Genomic DNA, 19568 nt, shown 5'->3' with positions numbered 1-19568 from the left:
CACAACTTTCTGTAGTGAATTTATTACAAGAAGCATTGTTACTGAAGGAAGGGTTTCTCTTACCATTTGATTTCTTTTTGTAGCACCATACTGTTGGGCTGACTTTTATTTTTTTTAATCACAGCCATACCATTGGAGTGATTCATTTTCTTTTGTCATCACCATACCATTGGGCTGACTATATTCTGTTTATTTTCTATTGCATCCATATTGTTGGATTGACTGGTGTTGATTACTGACCTCAAAGAAAGTACTTTAATCTGAACATAGCTTGGGGAAGTGTAAACAGCTACTCACAAACAACTACATTATCAGTCATTAGTATTTGTCTAAATCACTGACCGTGGAGATATTTGATTTTGTAGGTGTTTATCTATAGATCATCTATCTAAGAAGACACCATTTGAGACGGATCAGATCAGTGGTGAGAAATTTACAAGCATCTTTTATTGTGAGCTGTCCACGACTGTGACCAATGTCAACAAGCTTCTTTGCCACATATTCCTTGTTTTCTATGACCCACTGTTAGAGGGAGTACCATCATTAGTCCACATGAATCTGTTCAACATTGACCTTTCCTCATCAGATGGATATCTTTGGTCTTGCCACAGTCGGCTGCAGAGAGAAACAGGGCATTGTGTACCAGAAAGCCTTATTCTGCAGTGCCCTGCTCAGTGAGTGTATATTTTTCATCTTGATCAATCATGCAAATTGTTCATTTGAATGTGATTTTGTCTGAGGTAGAGACTGAAGGAGTGCATGCAGTCACAAGGTCATGCTGAAATGAAGATGTTAGAATGGTACTATTCTCATCATCTGTCAATTAAATCTAAGACTTATGAGTGCTAGTTCATTGTTACTGGTCTGTGAAACTCACTTCTCGACCGCTTAGCAGCTGATGATTGGCCTTCAGTAACAGCACCATGTCCACAGATACATTTTTCTCTAGTCTGGCCGCTTGACATTGATTTTCTCTTGTTACCACTCCCAGAATGATCTTCACAAGTGTATTCTTCATACTGTTGCAATCATTGAGAATATGAATACTAAGTAGATGGAAGACCAACATTACCTGGTCTGTATCAATGAATAACTCAAGTGAAATCGCATGTCCAGACTTATTTCCCTTCAGCACTCCAACAGGAACTTGAATATGGGATGCTTGAGTGTGAGGATGATTGTACTTGTTGTACCAATCATGAAGACTCATCATCCCTATGCCTGAATCAGAAAGCACAAGATTTCCTCACACCCTTAGCTCAGTCTCACTGCTACACTCTAATGGTGAATTAGGTTGCACTGAAATAGTATACAAGGAACTCACACAAGCAGATCTGAGATGTGTTTCGAAGTCCACTTCGGGTTGACAAGCTTTATGACATTTTCATGAAGAGCTGGAGAGCAAGGGTTATTGAGTATGTGCGACCACTGATGTGAAAAGAACACCATACTGACAAAAGTCATGGTTTCTGCATAGGATGCACAATATGTGCCAAGTGTGCAGTTGACAGAGCTGGGCTTTTGGCTAAGGCGACACTCAACATAGATGGTGATACTACCTGGTTTTCCATTGTTCTCTCTGAGATTGTTAAGCTCCAACTCAGGTGTTGATGGACCAAGTGGTTGATGCAAGCATCCTTTGATTATGTTGCATCGACGAGCCTGCAATGCCACAGCTTCTGGGTCAGATGTACCATTTTCTTCATGTGCTACAATATTGGAGTGAGTCCACAGATCACCAGCATATATCTTCACTAACCTCTGTGCTTACACAATCCACATAGGTCACCAATGTGCGTCCCACAGATACCACATTGAAAGCATTGCTTCAATGTCTCCTGGAAAAGTTTGATCAGAATCAGGCAGCATCTCAGTTTGAGCAATCAGCACCTTGAGTCATAAAACTTTATCATCTGTGAGTCCTTGCTTCTTCAGTTTCTTGCACAACTGACAGAGTAGGGTTTCAGGCAACATCTGAGGAAAAATGACACTACAGCCATCATGATCGTTGTCTGGTCCTCCATAAGGCTGAGCAGGGCGAGCACTAGTAGTATGAGCTTGAGACATGGTGGTGACAATGCAGTATCTGGTGGGTTGTATTTCAACTATTTATTTCTGAAGTCTATGCCGTCTCTGGTGCCTCATGAAACCCTACTAATATGCTAAGGCTGGCCATTTGGTGTCACATGCACTCCAACCCATCCATGTTATTTGGACGTGCTGTGAAGAAGTAATAGTAGCTGGCTAGCAAGAAAGCTAGAGCACTAATAAATCCAACTGAGTGTGGGTGTGCTGTCTTGACCCAAGAGGATTGCTATGAAGCACTTCCTTCAAGTAAAATGCGAAGGGAGTAAATGCGGTGTAGGACTTGGAGTCCTTGTAGCCTCGTAGAAATTATTTTGCAGTGTCCCTTAGGTCCTCACACCATGCGCACTATTACTAACCCAGCGTGCATCCTTTCTGTTATCAGCCGATGGCTGCAGCTCATGCGCGCGCATCAGCTCGCGCTGGCTTTTCTTCGGTTTTATCACATGTCCTTCCTCCATCCTATCCATGTCCTCCGCTTGTCCATTGGTGTGTATTTAATCTCATTTGCATTAGACTAACCATATTTCCGAAGCTATATCGTTTATATTTTCATTACTTGTGTTATGGACCCTTGTTACATATTACCGCTACCTACTTGGCTCCGAACAGTGCTTCGTGCATTATCATATATACTTAGTACTCAGGACTTTTCATGTATTCTTTTTACCTCCCATCAAAATTATCATCCATTTTCACACAGCACTTAACTGAAAATCTAAACCTTCGGCCTACCCTTGTGCGCACATCTCTAACAGCCACACTAACATTCGCACTTTGTTCATTGCACCTACCGTCAAATACTCCTCCTGTTTCACCACCACATCGCATTGCTTTTGCATTTGCAAAACTTTCATATATATCCTTCAGCTCGACAGCACACTTTCATGCTTCATCGCACCTTTGGCTGCTCAGCCATGCATCATATCACACTTTCGGCAGCTTGCTCACACTCGCATCACATCAACGCAAATTCTCATGCTCCCTCTATTCTCAGTTACCCCTACTAGTTTCAAGGTTTCCCCTCATATTTTACTTAGAGGAATCGTTCTCAGTAGCAATCCCCTTGGGCCAAATCTATACTCGCATCCAGAGGTCGATTTGAGTTTTACCCCACTTCACCCTTTCTCCCCCTTTTACCCCTTCTCATCTAGCTATCATTCCTCACACACAGTGGATGGAAAGGACTAAGGCAATCTTGGAAATGTCAATCCACCGATGAGAGCAAAGGCAAGACTGCAGGTCTGGTGAGAGTGTGATGCAAAATAGATGAAAGAAAGATGATCCTAGGTAAAGAGCAGTGGGTTCCAGGTAAAGCGCAGTTCCGCAGGTAGCAGCTAGGTATAGACGAGGTTTATGGCCGAAATGTTACAGTCAACTATAACATCCGCATGAGTCCCCGCTCTGCTAGACTCACCGACATGGTGGGACACCGCCAGAACCTAGAATGACAGTGGTCTGGACCACTATGACATTACCTTGGCCTAGAAGGCCTGCCCCTGACGATCATGAAGGCTGTCCACCTCATGTAGACCTAGAGCGCCACATGGTGCCTCATGCTTGATTAGAGGTTAAGCCTTATGTATCTTATCTGACCTCATGGACCGACTCATGTACAATTATCTCTGACTCACCATGACTCGCATAGATCCCCAGATACAAGCTGAGCCCGAACACTTATGTACAGACATATATAAGTAGACAGATCATTGTTGTATTTCTTCACTTTGATCTACTTGGTTTTCCTTTGAAACTCATGCTCAACTAAGTCTCCAACTTGGTTGTCTTTGACCACACTTCTAAGAAGGCCACCCACTGACTTAGTTGATCCCATTAGCCCTGCATCTTGATGAGGCGCGCCTTACCAAGATAGCCGGAGGGAACCCTTTGTATTCTGCTGAGGTACCTTGAACAGCACATTTGTGCCCATACCGTTAGAACCATCCAAGTCTGTAACACGAGGTATAACTAGGTAAAAGTGCTAAGTCAGAACCTGAGAGGAGTTTGGATCTGCGCAGAGCCTAGGTAAGCAAACTTAGAGGCGCATTCTCGGAGCGGTCAAGAATACATGGGTTCAGAGTGAGAGTGAACAAAGCTTGTCAATTTGAACAATGTACTGAGAACTTCTAAGGTGACTCCACAAAATAAAGGTAGTGTCCAAGGGAAGGGAAGTGCCATACTATATGTAGTGTGCGAGGTTTTATCCTACTGCATGAGCGTCCAGAACCTGTAGGCGAGAACTGTAGTGATGAAAATGAGGCAGATAAATAATATGTAATGAACTACATGCAGAACAGAATACGTGGTATAGGTTTACAACTCAGAGTGGTGCTATAGGCTCCAAACTGATATCTTTATGTTGTAGGTCATGCACTGCCTATCAGTTATACTTGCAGAACAAGTGTGTTTGACCCTAAAGGGGAAGCTAGTGCAGCAAAGGTCTAGAAATAGGCACTGAAGGTGCTGCTTATCAGCTGATGCGAAGTGTGGGACGGGTGCGCGCATGTAGCATGGGAACATAGTGGTGTCTGAAAGCCAAAGGTGAGGGAAAGATGCGGCTGCAAAGCGGTTGATGCACAAGGGGTTTGGATGATAATAGAGATGAAGGACAATAGAAATAGCTGTAGAGTAAGGTGATAACAGATACAATGCGGGCAGTAAATAGATAATGATTGCCAATAGCTACCAACTGTAGGTTAATGGGAGTTGCTACTGGAACATCCAGAAAACAAGCTACTGAATGATATGTACTGCTAGTGCTTAAGTATTGCGCTAAGCGCTGTCATGCAGAACTGAGCCAATGTGCTACCGAGTTAGGCATGTAAAGCTATATATAAATAAAGGTGGTGCGATGTGGAAATGGTCTGATATGTAAATATAATCATGGAATAACATACCATTGGGTTGGTTTTGGACTAGGGATAGATGTGAAACATCAGCCGATGAAGCATGAAAAAGCATGGCTGTGCATGCGCACAGGAATGCTGCGGCTGTCGCGGGAAAGTAGTGGCCACTAAGTGCGGCTCATGGGAAAGTTGTGCTTCATATAGTAAAGCAATAGGATGCTGAGGGATACCACAAAAATAGCCTCTACAAGGCTGTAAGGACTTCCAGTCCTACAGCGGATACATGTAATAAGCCTTGCTATCATTTAGTCAAACCGAGAGAGAAAATGAACATGCACCAGCAGAGATAGGTGGACATGGAAAGGACATGGATGGACAGCGTGGGATAGGAATGCAAGGTGTGTGGAGCATAGAGCAGATACAAGTGCAGAGATATGCCAGGTAATGTTGGCCAAGAAGTCTTTGCCATTAAGAATACCAGGAGATGAGGTGGAACCTATATCCTTCAATACCCCTTGACACAAATATCAAAAGACACACTTTGCAGCCCAGGGAGGATGTGAGTGTCACACTGCTGAGTCATTGCTTGAGTTTGTTGCCTCTCATCTTTTCTCAATCACTGATCATTGTGTATAGCTAGCAGGCCAAGTCATTACATCACACTTAAGGACAACATATACAAACACAACAGAACATGTTTGAATTGATTATAATCAGACTATGACAAGGTGCTCTAGGATATCCACAACCATGATAAATATATCCTATGCATTGGAAAGAGTAATCTCAGGAAAGCCAAGACTACAGAATGCATCATCCGCCATCGCCTGAAACTCGTCACTGACAAACTGGAATGCAGAGTCCATAGCCTCATTCCCACCAAGTTCCTCTCAAAGTTCATGCACTGAATTCATATCCACAGCAATTGAGCAATCTCATGCAACAGCACGAACACTTTCTGGAGCAAGCCATATGTGTCATGGAGATGTTCCTGTTTGGAGAACCTTCTTCTTTTGAGAAGACAAGTGGTGGTTGTTCCAGTATAGTCAGAACTCATCCAAGTGCTGTTGGACAAGAGGTGGCCATAACCAATTAAAAACTTGCCTATGAATACTAGCTCAGTCATGATGTCAGGAATATAACAAGAGTCATAGATGAATGCACTCATGGAGTGGATTATTTGAATTATATAAACCCTCGTCTCAACCAACAAAAATCACTTGACAGATGCTGTGGCCTTCACCATCCCGTTTCCAATGCCAGAATCCTTCAATTGGTGTATTGTGCTTGCTTTGCACTTGCTTTGATGATGGCCACTTATCTAGAGTGTAGTAGGTGGCTGCATCTAAACTGAAAAGTGGAGCTGTAATGTCAGTACCCGCACAGCAAGTGTTCATGGCAGCGAATCATATCACCGACTTCTGAACCTTTATCTGTCGTAAGTTGAATGGATACACCTAGGTCCACATTGGTTAATACAAACCAAAGACAATGATAAAGGATTACTTACAGCCATAGTCTTCAACAAAATCAAGGAATACATGCCCGATGATGTTCAAAAGCCTCACATTAGGCAATACATGTATGTACAGTACAAACATTGAAAATTGATCCTTGAATGCATAGATCAGCAAAGTTACATCTCCCATCCACGGAGCTTGAGTGGCAAGCTTCTCGTGCCCATCTGCATGCTGCTGATGCCAAGGCCCAAGGCCCAAGGCAGTTCAATGGGATGCAATCAATTGCATCTTTCAAGCCAACAAACCTGGCATTAAATTCTGCATCAAAATGGTCATGAAGTATTTGCCTGACTTTGTCACTGTTAGATTTAATATAATCAATGTCTCACTGCAGTGGGTGTAGAGTATATGAAGCTCACTGCTTCACCAAGGTGCCTTCATTGGCTAACCTCTGACAAACTTGTGCAACACCCCACTTTCCAGCAAGGTCATGATGTTTTGCATCAATGACAGCTTGTACTCACTCAGCAGCTGTGGTGTTGACATTTCTCTGTACACTTTCAATATCAAGTTGCTTTCAGATCTTAAAGAGCTTGCACTGTCTTTACAATTGATAGTTTTGTTAGATATTGGTTGAAGAATGACAATGTGCTCACTTAATGTGAAGACCAAACTCCTTTTCTAGGTGAGCTAGTTGTTCATTTGCATTCAGGCCAGACCCATTGTAGGACTTGGAGTCCTTGTAGCCTTGTAGAGGCTATTTTCACAGCATCCCTTAGGTCCTCGCGTTGCGTGCACTATTGCTAATGTGGCGCACATCCTTTCCGTTATTGGCTGATAGCTGCGGCTCATGCACGCGCATCGGCTCACGTCAGCTTTTCTTTGGCTCCATTGCACATCCTTCCCCCATCCTGTCCATGTCCTCTGCTTGTCCATTGGTGTGTATTTAACCCCATTTGCATTAGACTGATCATATTTCTGAAGCTATATCATTTATATTTTCATTACTTGTGTTATGGACCCTTGTTACATATTACCGCTACCTACTCAGCTCTGAACAGCGCTTCGGCGCACTCTCATATATACTAAGTACTTATGATTTTCATGTATCTTTTTTCCATCTTTTTCCTGCATCGAAATTATCATCCATTTTCATGCAACACTTAGACTGAAAATCTAAACCTTCGGCATACTACCGCGCGCACATCTCTAACAGCTGTGCTAACATCCATATCTCATTCATCGCATCTATCATTTAACACCAGTCCATGGCATAGTAATGCATTAAGTCTGCTACTTAGAAGAGTGAACTCTTGCATTAACATTGCTCGTTAGTAGACTGGTGACCAGCCCGTCTAATGAGGCAAGCCGTCGATAGACAGACTGGTAAAACTGAGTTTGAATTTGGATCAAGAGTGGATTGTTGGAGTAATGTGACGAATAAGCCTGTTTAGGAATATCAGAAACCACGTGAGCTTTTGCTAACTCATTGCTAAGTCTTGTTGTAGTACATTGTCATTTGTGATCGACGTCGACATTCGAGTATGCTCAGTTGCCAGCTACCGGGCAGCTTCATCCATCCACCCCTTCATGTGTATATCTATTACTTTCTGCTACTGCTATCACTTGCTCTTTGGCCAATAACTCCAGTCAGAGCTTGAAATCAGGATGCAAGGTTCTTCGAGGATTCTGGATGCCGACTTCAATCGTTCTGTGGACTCTGGCTTCGTCGATATCACAGTGGGTGATCCACCAGATGTCTCTTCTATGGCTGCAGCCCCTTCCCCACAACTCTCCTCGCACGAACGCATCAAGTCTGCTGTCAAAATTCTTCGTGATGGCCGCATATCAATCATAGGCTTCATGCTCACCATCCTTGACCCTTCAGAACTCGATTTTGCCTACAATCGCGACTGGATTTATAACTGTTCTAGGCAGGAGAAGGAAACTGTTATTGGGCAGGGCAAAAAAGGCAAACTCGAGAAGATGTTCGACCACTTATTTGCAGACTCGTGTGGTTGAGCTCGGATACTGGACTGGTTCCATCCGCACGCAATTGCCTATGTGTCTGATACTGTCAGTAACGAGATGGATATGGTGAAGGAAGCTCTCCGCAGGACACTCGACTCTGTAACCCCAGAGTTTCTATCAACATGGGACCTCAATTCAACCATGCGAAATGTTGTTGTGCCGAAAGCACCTGTTCTACACCATATCCTTCGCTGTGCAGCTCAGTCTGATAATGCGAGGGAAAAGAATAAGATCAAGGATTGCAGTACTGTATGATGCACCATGTTTTTGTTGTTGTTACGTCTTTTGAATTGATGAATCTTGACTTCTTAAAGGCTTGCAATGTCATCATCACACAGCTTGCCTCCCAGCGCTCACATCACAGCACCTTTATTACAGCTCCTTTCACACTATTTCTGTGGACAAACGGGGCTTCAAGGCAAACAATCGAAGCCCTATACAAATGTGGCCTCTGCATCTTGTTCACATCCCTCTTCACACTGCTCGAAAAGCTTGCTGCACGCTGCATTGAACATGCAAGACTGCTCGCCCGTCAGCCACATGTTATGTGCTATGACAATATCAATATAAGCACATCCATCTTCATTGAACAACGATCTGATGCTCCAGCGAAGGTCCAGTCTGGAACCTTTGCCATTCTCTATGAAGTCCGTAATGGTAATCCAGAACACATGCGCCTCTCACCGATGTTGAACCGTGCCCTTGATGCTACAGAGATTTCATTTGCAACTGATGTTCGTCCTACCCGCGATCAGATGAGTTCATTCCGAAGTCAACTCCACATTCATGTTATCGAAATTTTGCTTGCGAACTGCTCGAACATTGCAGATTACGATCGGTCAATGCTATGTCACGGCGAACATTGCAAAATGCCTCAAGGCTATTGGACCAAACAATTGCCCTTGCAGACCTCCACTATTGATGAAAGTTCCATCACCGGAAACATTGCAGTCATCCACAATGTCTACATAAATCAATTACAGATGCAACATCATGAATTATCAGATCGAGCCATTCCTAGTTTCAATGACCAGTCTACCAATGCTCGCATTTGAGGAGCGAAAATGTTATGGGTCAAAGATGTTAATCCCTTCACTCGTCTTCAGGTCATTCAACTTGGATTTGGCCTGTTCCACCTCTGTCTTAACCTTGTCTGGGCACTCCTCCATGTTCATCAAGGATCTATTCATTAAATTGGTAGCCTCTCGTATTTCTTCACTCTACTTGATTGAACACGACTTGAATGCAAACACCCAGACTATCACACCCTTCTTGCGACACTGATGCAGATTCTACGAGGCATCATCATGAATGCCTGGCACAAGGAGTGTGGGCACATTTCATTAGCTTCTTTTGCTTCTTCAGGACCTACTGCCGATGACCTACTTGAGATTGCAGACAAGATTCTTGTCACACATGCTACACCCATTCACGAGCCTTCCAAGAAGAAACGAACCAATAAAACCCTATTTGAGATGGATTCTGAACCCATGGATACAGCACATCGCAACCTGCAGCTTTTGACCCATGATCTTCTCTACGTTCTAGAGCTAACTAGCGCTATCTCGCATGGTGACTGGGGCTGCATTGAAGACATCCTTGGAACCCTGGCAATGATATTCCGTGGCGCTGGATCAAACAACTACTGCTCCGAAATCCTTCATTTTATCTTCAACCTTAAGAAGATCTGGACTCCCGAATTCACGTGCGATTTTACTTTTGCTTTTAAATCATTTTGACATCATTTTAAATTTGAACTTATGATCCAACAGGAACATTATGCGAGACAATGCACTCGTCAACCTGACTGGCCTCAAAGGACATTGCATGCCTATCAATCTCAATATTGAACACCTCATCAAATTTTTGAAGGCATGTTTAGCTGTGTATCTGAATGGTCCGTCCTTGATTGATGAACTGTGCTGTTATACTGTAAAGCTTTTTTTTTCACAAAGGGCATCTACTCTACATGGGATCGTCTTGGCGACATATCAGTGACTGTTTCCCTACTACAAAACATCAAAAAGCAAGTTGGACGTGCACTCGGTATTGCCTAAATCACACAACTCCCAATGCAACACCTTCTATCTGGAGAGTTGCAAACAAAGTTCAAGAACTAGGTCTCCACATGTTCAACCAGGATCGCGAGGAGAATGATTCAGTGAAGCCTGTCGTAGATGTACTTGCAGAAGGCGAATAGAAACTCAAGTCTTTGACACTTTCAACATTCAATAGAAAGGTGCGGGAAATGCTGGCAGGCAAAGGATACAAGCAAGAGGAAGACGAGTTTCCAAGGGCTGCTTTTGACTTGACTAGTACTACAGAGGATGGCTGAATGATATCGAAGTTATGCAGTTACACTGGTGTGAGTTTTTTTGGCTAGGTGGGAGTGTGAACCTGTCACCACATTTTCCTCATCAAACTGCGCAATCACTTTGAGTATCTGCTGCCCACAATCTTTTCCCCATTCCTCCGTCTCCTCCAGAAGCTGGATAATGTTGTCAACCATCCTCAAGTTGTCTGGATTTGTCTTGCTAAGGATCTCAAGACTGTTGTCGTTGCATAGCCATGTAATTGGCCAAACAGATCGTAGAGGATCATTGAAGTGCATGTCTGTTCTCCATTTCGTCAACTTCTCCAATAATGGCTTGTGGAGCTCCTTGTCTCATAGTTTGGTTCGTTTTCTTTTTGTGGTGACAGTTGGTGGTGTGTTGTTGGTATCTTCTGATGTGTACATCTGACCTAGCAAATATCTAGAAAGGTTGAAATCATCGTCGGAATGCCGGTCACAACATTTCATTGCAATGCAGTGTAATGCTTTGCACGTCAAGAAATCATTAGTAGGATAAAGTTGATCACTTGGAGACATCACCTGTAGGTGTTTGATCATCAAGATACTTTGCAAAAACTCTCTAAGGCAGATTGTTGACTGTGCATAACAAAGTGCAGCACAACCAGTTCGGTCCTTCTTTGATGAGTTCTTCTTGAGAATTGCTGCATATGGCTTGTCTGGATCACAGTTATCATCATGCTCATCTGTCAATTCAACCTCTAGAGCCCATGTCTCAACCATAATGAGATAAAGGCCACACAAGTGTCCATCTCGCACAGCACAACCACCTCGCTGTGCAGCTTCAGACATGCTCTTTGGGATTCCGTACTGTATCACAATCATTACACCTTGGATATCAAGACCCTGATGTGGGTTCGTAAATAACACGCACAAATGAAATACAAGAAGTCAAAATATCTCACTGTTGATGCACCAGCTGTAGCATGGATGATGCGGCATGTTCCTGTGGTTGATGCAAAGTCATTGTACATCTGTTGGAGGTATTCTGTAGACATGTCACTGTGGTAGTGTTTTACGATTCCTTGATTTTGCAATGCTTTTGGAAGGCGCAAGTCATTGTAAGCTGCAGCTGCAGCAGCTTCTTGCTTGTTGTCGTGGAATATCAATGTCTTCGGAATCATCATGGGCGGGGCATAGTTTTCTGGAATGAGGCAATCGAAGTTGTGAAAGTTATGAAGGCTGCCAACAACAGGAGTTGTTGCATAAGTAATGTTCAGCCGATTTGTAGACAGTGCTAGTGATACATGATCTGGTGATATCATCAGCTCATGCCATACAGTTGAGAGAATATGAGGGGGGAGTGTTGCTGAGAGTGCTTGGAATGTTGTTCCCTTGCAAAGTAGCACATGTAGTTCTCCAAGCTTGCTGTATGCAGGTCTAAATGCTTCTTCACCATGATGTGGCAGCCCTGCAGTATGAATATTGTGGGCTTCGTCGATATGCACGCGCTTAATTCATTGAGTGAAGCTGTGATCTTGTCGAATGAGTCGTGCAAGACGTGGAAGATGCCCATTGAACATAGATAGCTGCTCAGGTGAAACAATGAGATGCGAGAATTTTCTGATGTGAATGTCCTAGTTTATTGCTTCTTGTAAGTCTCAAAATACTGTGCAAAGATGCATGGACAAGTATTGACAATTACCTCCCAAAGAAATGAATCATTCAGGGTATCCTCATTGATAGATAGTGTAGCAATGCCATACTTCATAGACTCACGGACCTGCCACTGTATAATTCTGTGCGCAGATTCAATAATTTAGTGGCCTTACCTGGGTGGTCTGGAGGCATTTGAGAGGTGAGACAGTCATGCTCATGGTGCCAGGATGGAGTAGAATAGGAATGATGATGCACATAGTCTTACCACTGCCTGTGCCTGCAGTTATCAAGCTATCTCGACCATTTAAAGTTGCAAGAGCTGATTCGAGCTGAAACTGACGTGGAGCGATGGTCGTCACTGTGAGCACATACACAATTAAGCAAGCTTGTAATGCATCCACTCTGTCGTTATTATTGAGAGTCTGGATGTAGTCAATAGGAAGTCGTTCTTTGGGAAGATCACGCGCGAACACATCCAGCATGTCGAGGGATGCATTGTGGATTCCTTGGATGAGTGTGTGATGATCCATCAATTTTGCAGCAGGAAAACATGTCGTGTCACAGCAATGATGAAAATTATCTCATTAATTTTGTTTTTGAAAAAAAAACATGGTTTTCTCATTGGCCAGAGGTCACGTTACTCTAACAATCCGCTCTTGATCCAAATTCAAACTCAGTTTTACCAGTCCATCTATCGATGGCTTGCCTCATCAGACGGGCTGGTCACGAGTCTAGCTCGTTAGCATGTAATATGATGCATGACAATGTGCTCACTAGCAGACAGTGCCTGCCTGTCTAAGCCTGCCTCTCGTATGTACATAGAACTGATCTCGCACTGGATCTACTGTATTGTTGTACCTTGCAATCGTATTCATCAGATCTCAGATGGTGCTACTATTTATACTAATCGATACAATGATACTACCAAAGGAGCAATCGCACTGCCTGACACTTCCGCCCATGCGCTCACTATGCTCAATGATGAGCACATATTTCTCAGGCATTTGGTGGCAGCCCGTGGCCCGGCCTGGGGCAGAGTCAAAGCTGCGTCTCGGCTCGGGCCCATCACGGCTTTTGAAACAGAAAACGACTAAAAACGATTAAATTGAACATACTATCATGCTGACGGATGGGATGCAAAACAAACTCACTTTCGTGTGCTTCACAGGCCCAAATATGACAGCACCCTGCTCAAGTTCGGAGGATCGACACAATCACAGGCTGTGAATGGTGGGCAACGACTTTGATCAGCATGGCTCAAGCTCAAATGAGGATCGACACACTCATAGACTGCGAACGGTGGGCAACGGCTTTGATCAGCATGGCTCGAGCTCGAATGAAGATCGACACGCTCACAGACTGCGAACGGTGGGCAATGACTTGAATCAGCATGGCTCGAGCTTGAATGAGGATCGACACGCTCACAGACTGTGAATGGTGGGTGGTAGAGTATGCGAGGTTGATGTCCTGTGATAGTTTGAATAATAAGATGATGCTCCAGAGGCAAGCAGAATTAGTACTCACAATCAAGATCATGTCATTCATGGCGAAGAGAGTATTGAATGTAAAGAACTGGCTGGAAGCAGCCCGTTTGCAGTGTCACCTGAGCCGAAGGGTATTGGGAACTGCATCGGAGGCAGGAAATTGAAAAGAGACTGAAGGTGCTTGTTTGGAGGCATGTGCATGAGTCTGGGATTTATAAAAAGGTCGGAGGGTGTCCTTTAGCAGTTCAGGCAATGTTCGAATGCAAAATGTGATCGGAGGAATGTTATAGAGGGCTAGATGTAGAGGTTGGTGAATGTAAGGGCACATGTGACTCCAGCACCAGTTGGAGAATTATTACTAATAAATCTCCAATCACCCGTTCAATCATTGCTCACACTGGTGAGCTTTAGAAGTCATACAAATTGTACCTAGATACTCAGTAGGCATACAATACTGTACATAAAAGACATCTTTATGTACTCAGTCAATGATATAGCTCGAGCTCTGCCGGTCATAAGCCTAGTGCCAGTACTAGTGGACACTGACTCGGAGGCATAGCTTCGAATTCTCAGGACAATTATTTGAATTTCTTTTGCAGTGTAAGGATATGAGCTCCCGAGCTTCAAACATATTGTAGATACATAAATTTAGATTGTTAGAGCATATTTTAAATTTACCAGGCTATATTTCAAGTAGCAAAAAATGCGAGCCTGTCTATGTTTTTTTAGCTGGGGTGCACCGTGCAACTGCAATACAACCTTCCAGATGACAAAAGCTGTACATTAGGTTGCTAAGTTTACATTTATACAAGTTACACTACTAGTAGTACCTATATGCAAGAGAATAGCAAAGAGAATTCTGTGGTGAAGCAGGATGGAGAACGGAGGTATGAAATAGTGGGACACCCAAATGCAGATATGTTTTTTGTCGAAGCAAGGAAGCAAGGAAGCAGCGGGTTCCAATTCAGGGGAAAGCCAGCGAAGTGGGAAGAAGCAAGGCACACGAGGCATGATGAATCTCGATGCCAGGGATGTAACTCAAAATGATGATGTAATGTAATGCATCACATTCCCTATTAGGATGACTGTTATGCACTCAAATAGATCTGTTAGGCGGAGCCCTAAGAGGGGCGTCGTCCGCTAACGTTCGTGACATAACCGGAAGGATCCGGTATAGCAAGTGAGACTGGCGACGACGAGTCGGCAGTGATCACAGTACGCGCGTGTCACGTGACTTCTAAGACAGATGTCTATGAAGTCGCTCAAGGTAAGGACTGTCTTGTCCGAACGATGAGGTCGATCGAGGTAGACTTAGTCACGATGAGCAACTAAGAAAGATACTAGAGACTGAAGCCAAAGGGGCGTTCAGAGGGAAGTATGTTCCAGGGAAGATTGAGTAGATTCAAGTTAGAGAATCTAGTACAGGGTGACCGACTACTTATACTAAGTGGAGAGGGTTAAGGGCAAGGCTACCGCACAGTAGGTAAGGGTAAAGGGGAAACGAGAATGGTATAGGTGCATTGGCAACAGAGCCAGATTAGTGATGGATGGTCGAATGTGGAATGAGACCGAGAAACGTTGGAACGGACCAACGGTAAGAATACAACGTGTGGGAATCTGCAGTCAGAAGGAACAGAAAGGGAAAGCCACATTGGTGGCACGAGTCAGACCGAGTCATAGGTGCGGGACCACATTGGTGGTCGAATCATTGGAGGAACGTGTGTGCACGTGCATAGAGGCGGACAATGCGAGGGACGGGAACGGTCCCAAGGATCCGGTCAACGGAAAGTCGGTAAAGGAGGACGAGCCAGTAGATGGTGAGGGCGAGGATGAAGGGAAAATGATAGGGGGGCCACGTGACCGATGTTACTTGTAACATTACCCCCGTTTCAAGGCTCAAGCTCAACGAGCTTTAATCATCCTGGTTGTCGTACCAGCTGGGGTCGAAGTCGAGGTCGGCAAGCCATTCGGCGGCCTTGAGTGCGTTCTCCTCGTGTTCTTGTTCGACGCGGGCGGCTTCGTGATCATACGCTTCTTCAAGCTTGCGCATGTCAGAATAGAATCTGTCCGAGGAGGGTCCTCAGCGCAGCAGTTTCCGTCCATCGAGTTGTGGACAGAAGGGGGTGAGGTGTTTTGAGGCAAATTGCCCACAGATGCGGCAGAAGTACTGAGCGCAGTGCTTCTGTTTATGGCCGTATACACGGCACTGGCGATAGATCACGTTGGAACGGTAGATCTGGGTGGTCTCGGTGGCCTCAATGCAGGCACGGTTCAGAGCGTCGCCCTGAGCGTCTTCACGGGTATAGTGCCTCGTAAAGTTCTGGGTGCGTGGGCGGTGTGCGTGGGAGAGGGAAAGTCCGAGGGCGAGCACAGATTGTGCACGTGTGCGTCGTCCACGATGTCGTGGGGTAGGAAGGGGGTTTGGGTTCTCAACCGGAGAACCAATGGTCAAAGGGGGTACGTCCCGAGTGGGCACGAAGTCGTTGGGGGCGATGGTGGGAGCAGGGTGAGATTCGTCTGCTTCGGGGATGGTGACAGGGGAGTCATGTACTTCGAGGAAGACAATAGTGTCTGCCTCAGGGGTGGGGTTACGTGGCGCATAGCGCTCATGTTCGTATTCCTCATAGAGGCGGTTGATCTCTGGGTTTGTCAGCTGAGTGACGTTGGGGACGTGTTCGTCGTCGGATTCGACGGCTGGTTGCGGGTGGAAGGGGGTTGGAGCTCTGTCACTGACAGCACGCTCGGCGACGGCGACAGGGTCGGGAGGGGGATTGAATGCCCACTCCTCCTCGACGGCCAGTACAACAGACTGGAAGTTCCTAAGTTCGAGCAGGTTTAGTAATGCCTGCTTGATTTTACCCTGGTTGTAGCGGGTGGAGATGGTGGAGAGGGTGGTATCCCTCTGAAGGTCAATCCTGGCGATGTTGCCAGTAAGGGCATCCGCACTTCGGAAGGCGTTGATGATATTGTAGGTGACATCATCGTCGGTGCAGGCGAGGTAGTTGTCAATGTGAAGGGCATACTGAGGGTCGCAGATTACTGCTTCCCAGTAGGTGCGCGTCCTGTCTTCTTGGACAGAGCGCAGGGAGGGTCGTCAGTATGGGGTGAAGGCGGGCCTTTCAAGGCCAGGCGGTTGTCGGGGTGTCTGGGTCGGGCTGTATACAGATGCAGGAGAGGAAGCGGAAAGGGGAGAGGAAAGCGATGATGCTGAAGCCGACATATTTGAGGGGCTTTCCTTGGGTATTGGCATAGGTAAATTCTTGGGTGACGGGACGGTATCTGTCGAGGGGTTTGGTGGAACGATGTCGGTTACGGATCTGTTGTCAATGGAAATATTCAGGGGTCTGAGGCAAGGGTTTGTCGCGGGGGGAGGTAGAATAGTGAGCCTTGGTATGGAACCGTTTGGTTCTGTGGTTGCGGTGTCGTTCTTGTAGAGGAGCTATGGTGGTAGCAGATCAACAGTTGATGGCGATTGAAGCGATCTTGAGTCGCTTCTTATACGCCTTCAGCAGCTCCGCTGCGGACTTCAACTCCTTTTCGGGGAGCCACGTTCGTTCGGAGGGTGGGTAGCCTACCCAAGACATGAGGTATCGGCGGCGCGCACCGGTACCCTTGTGTTGGAGGATAGCTTCCACTTCATAGTGTTCCTCCCCATCGATCAGGTCAGGGGGAGGTTCGGTGAAATTCGGGCCATGCACGTCCGTCTCCTGATAGGAGGAAAGTTCCGAGGCATGGAACGTGGGGTGGATACGCCAGCTGTCAGGCAGCTTGAGCTGGAACATAATGGGGGAGAGGACCTTCTGGATTGGGAAGGGTCCATATCGTTTCGGGGCGAGTTTCCGAGAAGGGAACCCGGTGATCAGATTCGTGGCAGATAGCCAAACTTTATCACCAACATTCCATGGCTTGTAACGCTGGCCAAAGGAACGATCAGCCATGCGTTGCTGCACAAGGCTGTGACATGCGAGGGCTTCCTCGCGGATCTTGGTGAGGGACTTGACATGTTCCTCCGTGGTTGGTAGGGTAGAGTCGGGGAAGAGATGGGGGATGCCTCGTGGTTCGTATCCCATCATCAGGAAGAAAGGGGAGGCATTCCTGGCAGAGTGTCTTCGGGAGTTGTGGACAAACTCGGCCATGGGTAAGTGTCTCGCCCATTCAGAGGGAGTCGTCCAGCAGTAGATCCGGAGGTAGGTTTCTAGCTCCTGGTTGAGCCGTTCAGTCTGGCCATCCGTCTGAGGGTGATAGGCGGTGGAAAGTGCGACTTGGTAGTCGAGGAGTTGTCCTAGCTCTCTTGCTAGCTTCGAGGCAAACTGGGGGCCTCGGTCCAAGATGATTTTGTCGTAGAGTCCAAAGTGCATGAACACTTTCTTGAAGAAAAGTTCAGCTACGCCTTCCGCAGTGATGGTTTTTCTGCAAGGGCAGAGAATTACCCCCTTCATAAGCCCATGGTCTACCACGACCATGATGGAGTCATAGCCGGCGCTCTCCAGGAGGTCAGTAATCAGGTCGACAGAGACCTGAGAGAAGGGCCGGAGAGAAGTCGAGGGTATGGGGGTCAGGGGGGGGTCGTCGGGTGGGTGTTAACCTTCATTTGCTGGCACATGGCGCAGCCGTCCACGTATTTTCGGATAAAAGAGCCCATTCCAGGCCACCAGTAAGCTTTCTTGATGTTCCATTCAGTAACAGAACGGCCGGGGTGACCTGCGGTGGGATGATTGTGATGCAGCGCGAGCACATAATGCCAGAGGTCGGGAGGGACATAAGCACGGTCTTTGTAGAAGAGGACACCATCGGTGAACCTCCAGTCAGAGAGTGCAGATTTCATAGGGGGTGCGCACACCCCGGAGAGAGCATCCAGAGCCATTTTCACAGTCTGGTCGGAGGGGTTGTCTGAGAGCCACTGGAATTCGTCAGCGAGCTCGGTATCGATGAGATGGGTGAAGAGGGTATCCGGGAGGAGGACACGGTCCTCGTTATCATGGCCAGACTGGTCGTGGTCCGGTCGACGGGACAAGGCGTCTGGTGCAGCAAGTTTCGTACCAGGAACATGATGTAGTTCCAGGTCGAAATTGGTGAGCGTAAGGTGCCACCGGGCCTGCCGTCGGGTGAGTCGCTGAGCAGAGCGGAAATAGATCAGGTTCTTGTGATCCGTGAACACAATGACCGGGTGGGCGTTCCCTTCCAGGAAGTGCCTCCAGGCTTGGAGGGCACGGATGATGGCAAGGAGTTCCCGATCATAGATCTCGTAGTTGCGTTCCGCCGCATTCAGAGACTGGGAAAGGTAGCCACAGGGGTGGTAATCCCCATTGCTATCCGTCTGGAGCAATACTGCTCCAGTCGTGAAGAGAGACGCATCAGTTGCAAGCGCAAACTGATGCGAAGAGTCGGGGTTCCGCAGAACCGGTTCCGTGGTAAAAAGTGTTTTCAGATGCTGGAAGGATGCTTCGGTTGAGTCTGACCAGGCGAAGGGGACCTCCTTCTTGGTGAGGTCCAGAAGAGGTCGTGCAATGTCAGAGTAGTGGGGGATGAAGTGCCGGTAGAAGTTGCAGAACCCGAGGAAGGATCGTACATCCTTGACCGACGAGGGTTGCTGCCATTCGCTGATACCTTTTAGCTTGGCGGGGTCCATGGCGACCTGTCCTGGTCGGATGATCATACCAAGATATTCGACTTCTTGGGAGTCGAAGGTGCATTTCTCGGGTTTGAGGAAGAG

The 19568-nt window shown here is 46.2% G+C and overlaps 3 protein-coding genes across 3 annotated transcripts; 1 reads left to right on the top strand and 2 right to left on the bottom strand.

The window, feature by feature from the left end:
* Positions 1-702: 702 nt before the first annotated feature.
* Positions 703-2067, bottom strand: F5147DRAFT_658605 (uncharacterized protein; the record flags this gene model as incomplete). Its single annotated transcript, XM_041434470.1, has 6 exons — positions 703-747; positions 878-1019; positions 1325-1428; positions 1456-1709; positions 1760-1838; positions 1906-2067. 6 exons carry the CDS (start codon positions 2065-2067, stop codon positions 703-705), a joined length of 786 nt encoding a protein of 261 aa, XP_041285645.1.
* A 5992-nt stretch (positions 2068-8059) lies between these two features.
* F5147DRAFT_780866 (uncharacterized protein) lies at positions 8060-10622 on the top strand (the record flags this gene model as incomplete). Its single annotated transcript, XM_041442533.1, has 7 exons — positions 8060-8403; positions 8473-8671; positions 8737-9372; positions 9428-9629; positions 9680-10127; positions 10195-10319; positions 10378-10622. The coding sequence occupies 7 exons, from the start codon at positions 8060-8062 to the stop codon at positions 10620-10622; spliced, it is 2199 nt and encodes a 732-aa protein (XP_041285644.1).
* Positions 10623-10769: 147 nt separating this feature from the next.
* Positions 10770-12853, bottom strand: F5147DRAFT_780865 (P-loop containing nucleoside triphosphate hydrolase protein; the record flags this gene model as incomplete). Its single annotated transcript, XM_041442532.1, has 5 exons — positions 10770-10910; positions 11295-11618; positions 11678-12223; positions 12418-12495; positions 12545-12853. 5 exons carry the CDS (start codon positions 12851-12853, stop codon positions 10770-10772), a joined length of 1398 nt encoding a protein of 465 aa, XP_041285643.1.
* Positions 12854-19568: the final 6715 nt, after the last annotated feature.

This window comes from Suillus discolor (assembly GCF_016758755.1).
Source record: "Suillus discolor strain FC423 chromosome Unknown F5147scaffold_118, whole genome shotgun sequence".
Taxonomy (NCBI): domain Eukaryota; kingdom Fungi; phylum Basidiomycota; class Agaricomycetes; order Boletales; family Suillaceae; genus Suillus; species Suillus discolor.
The sequence above is the reverse complement of the archived record's forward strand: the minus strand, read 5'-3'. Positions and strand labels throughout refer to the sequence as shown.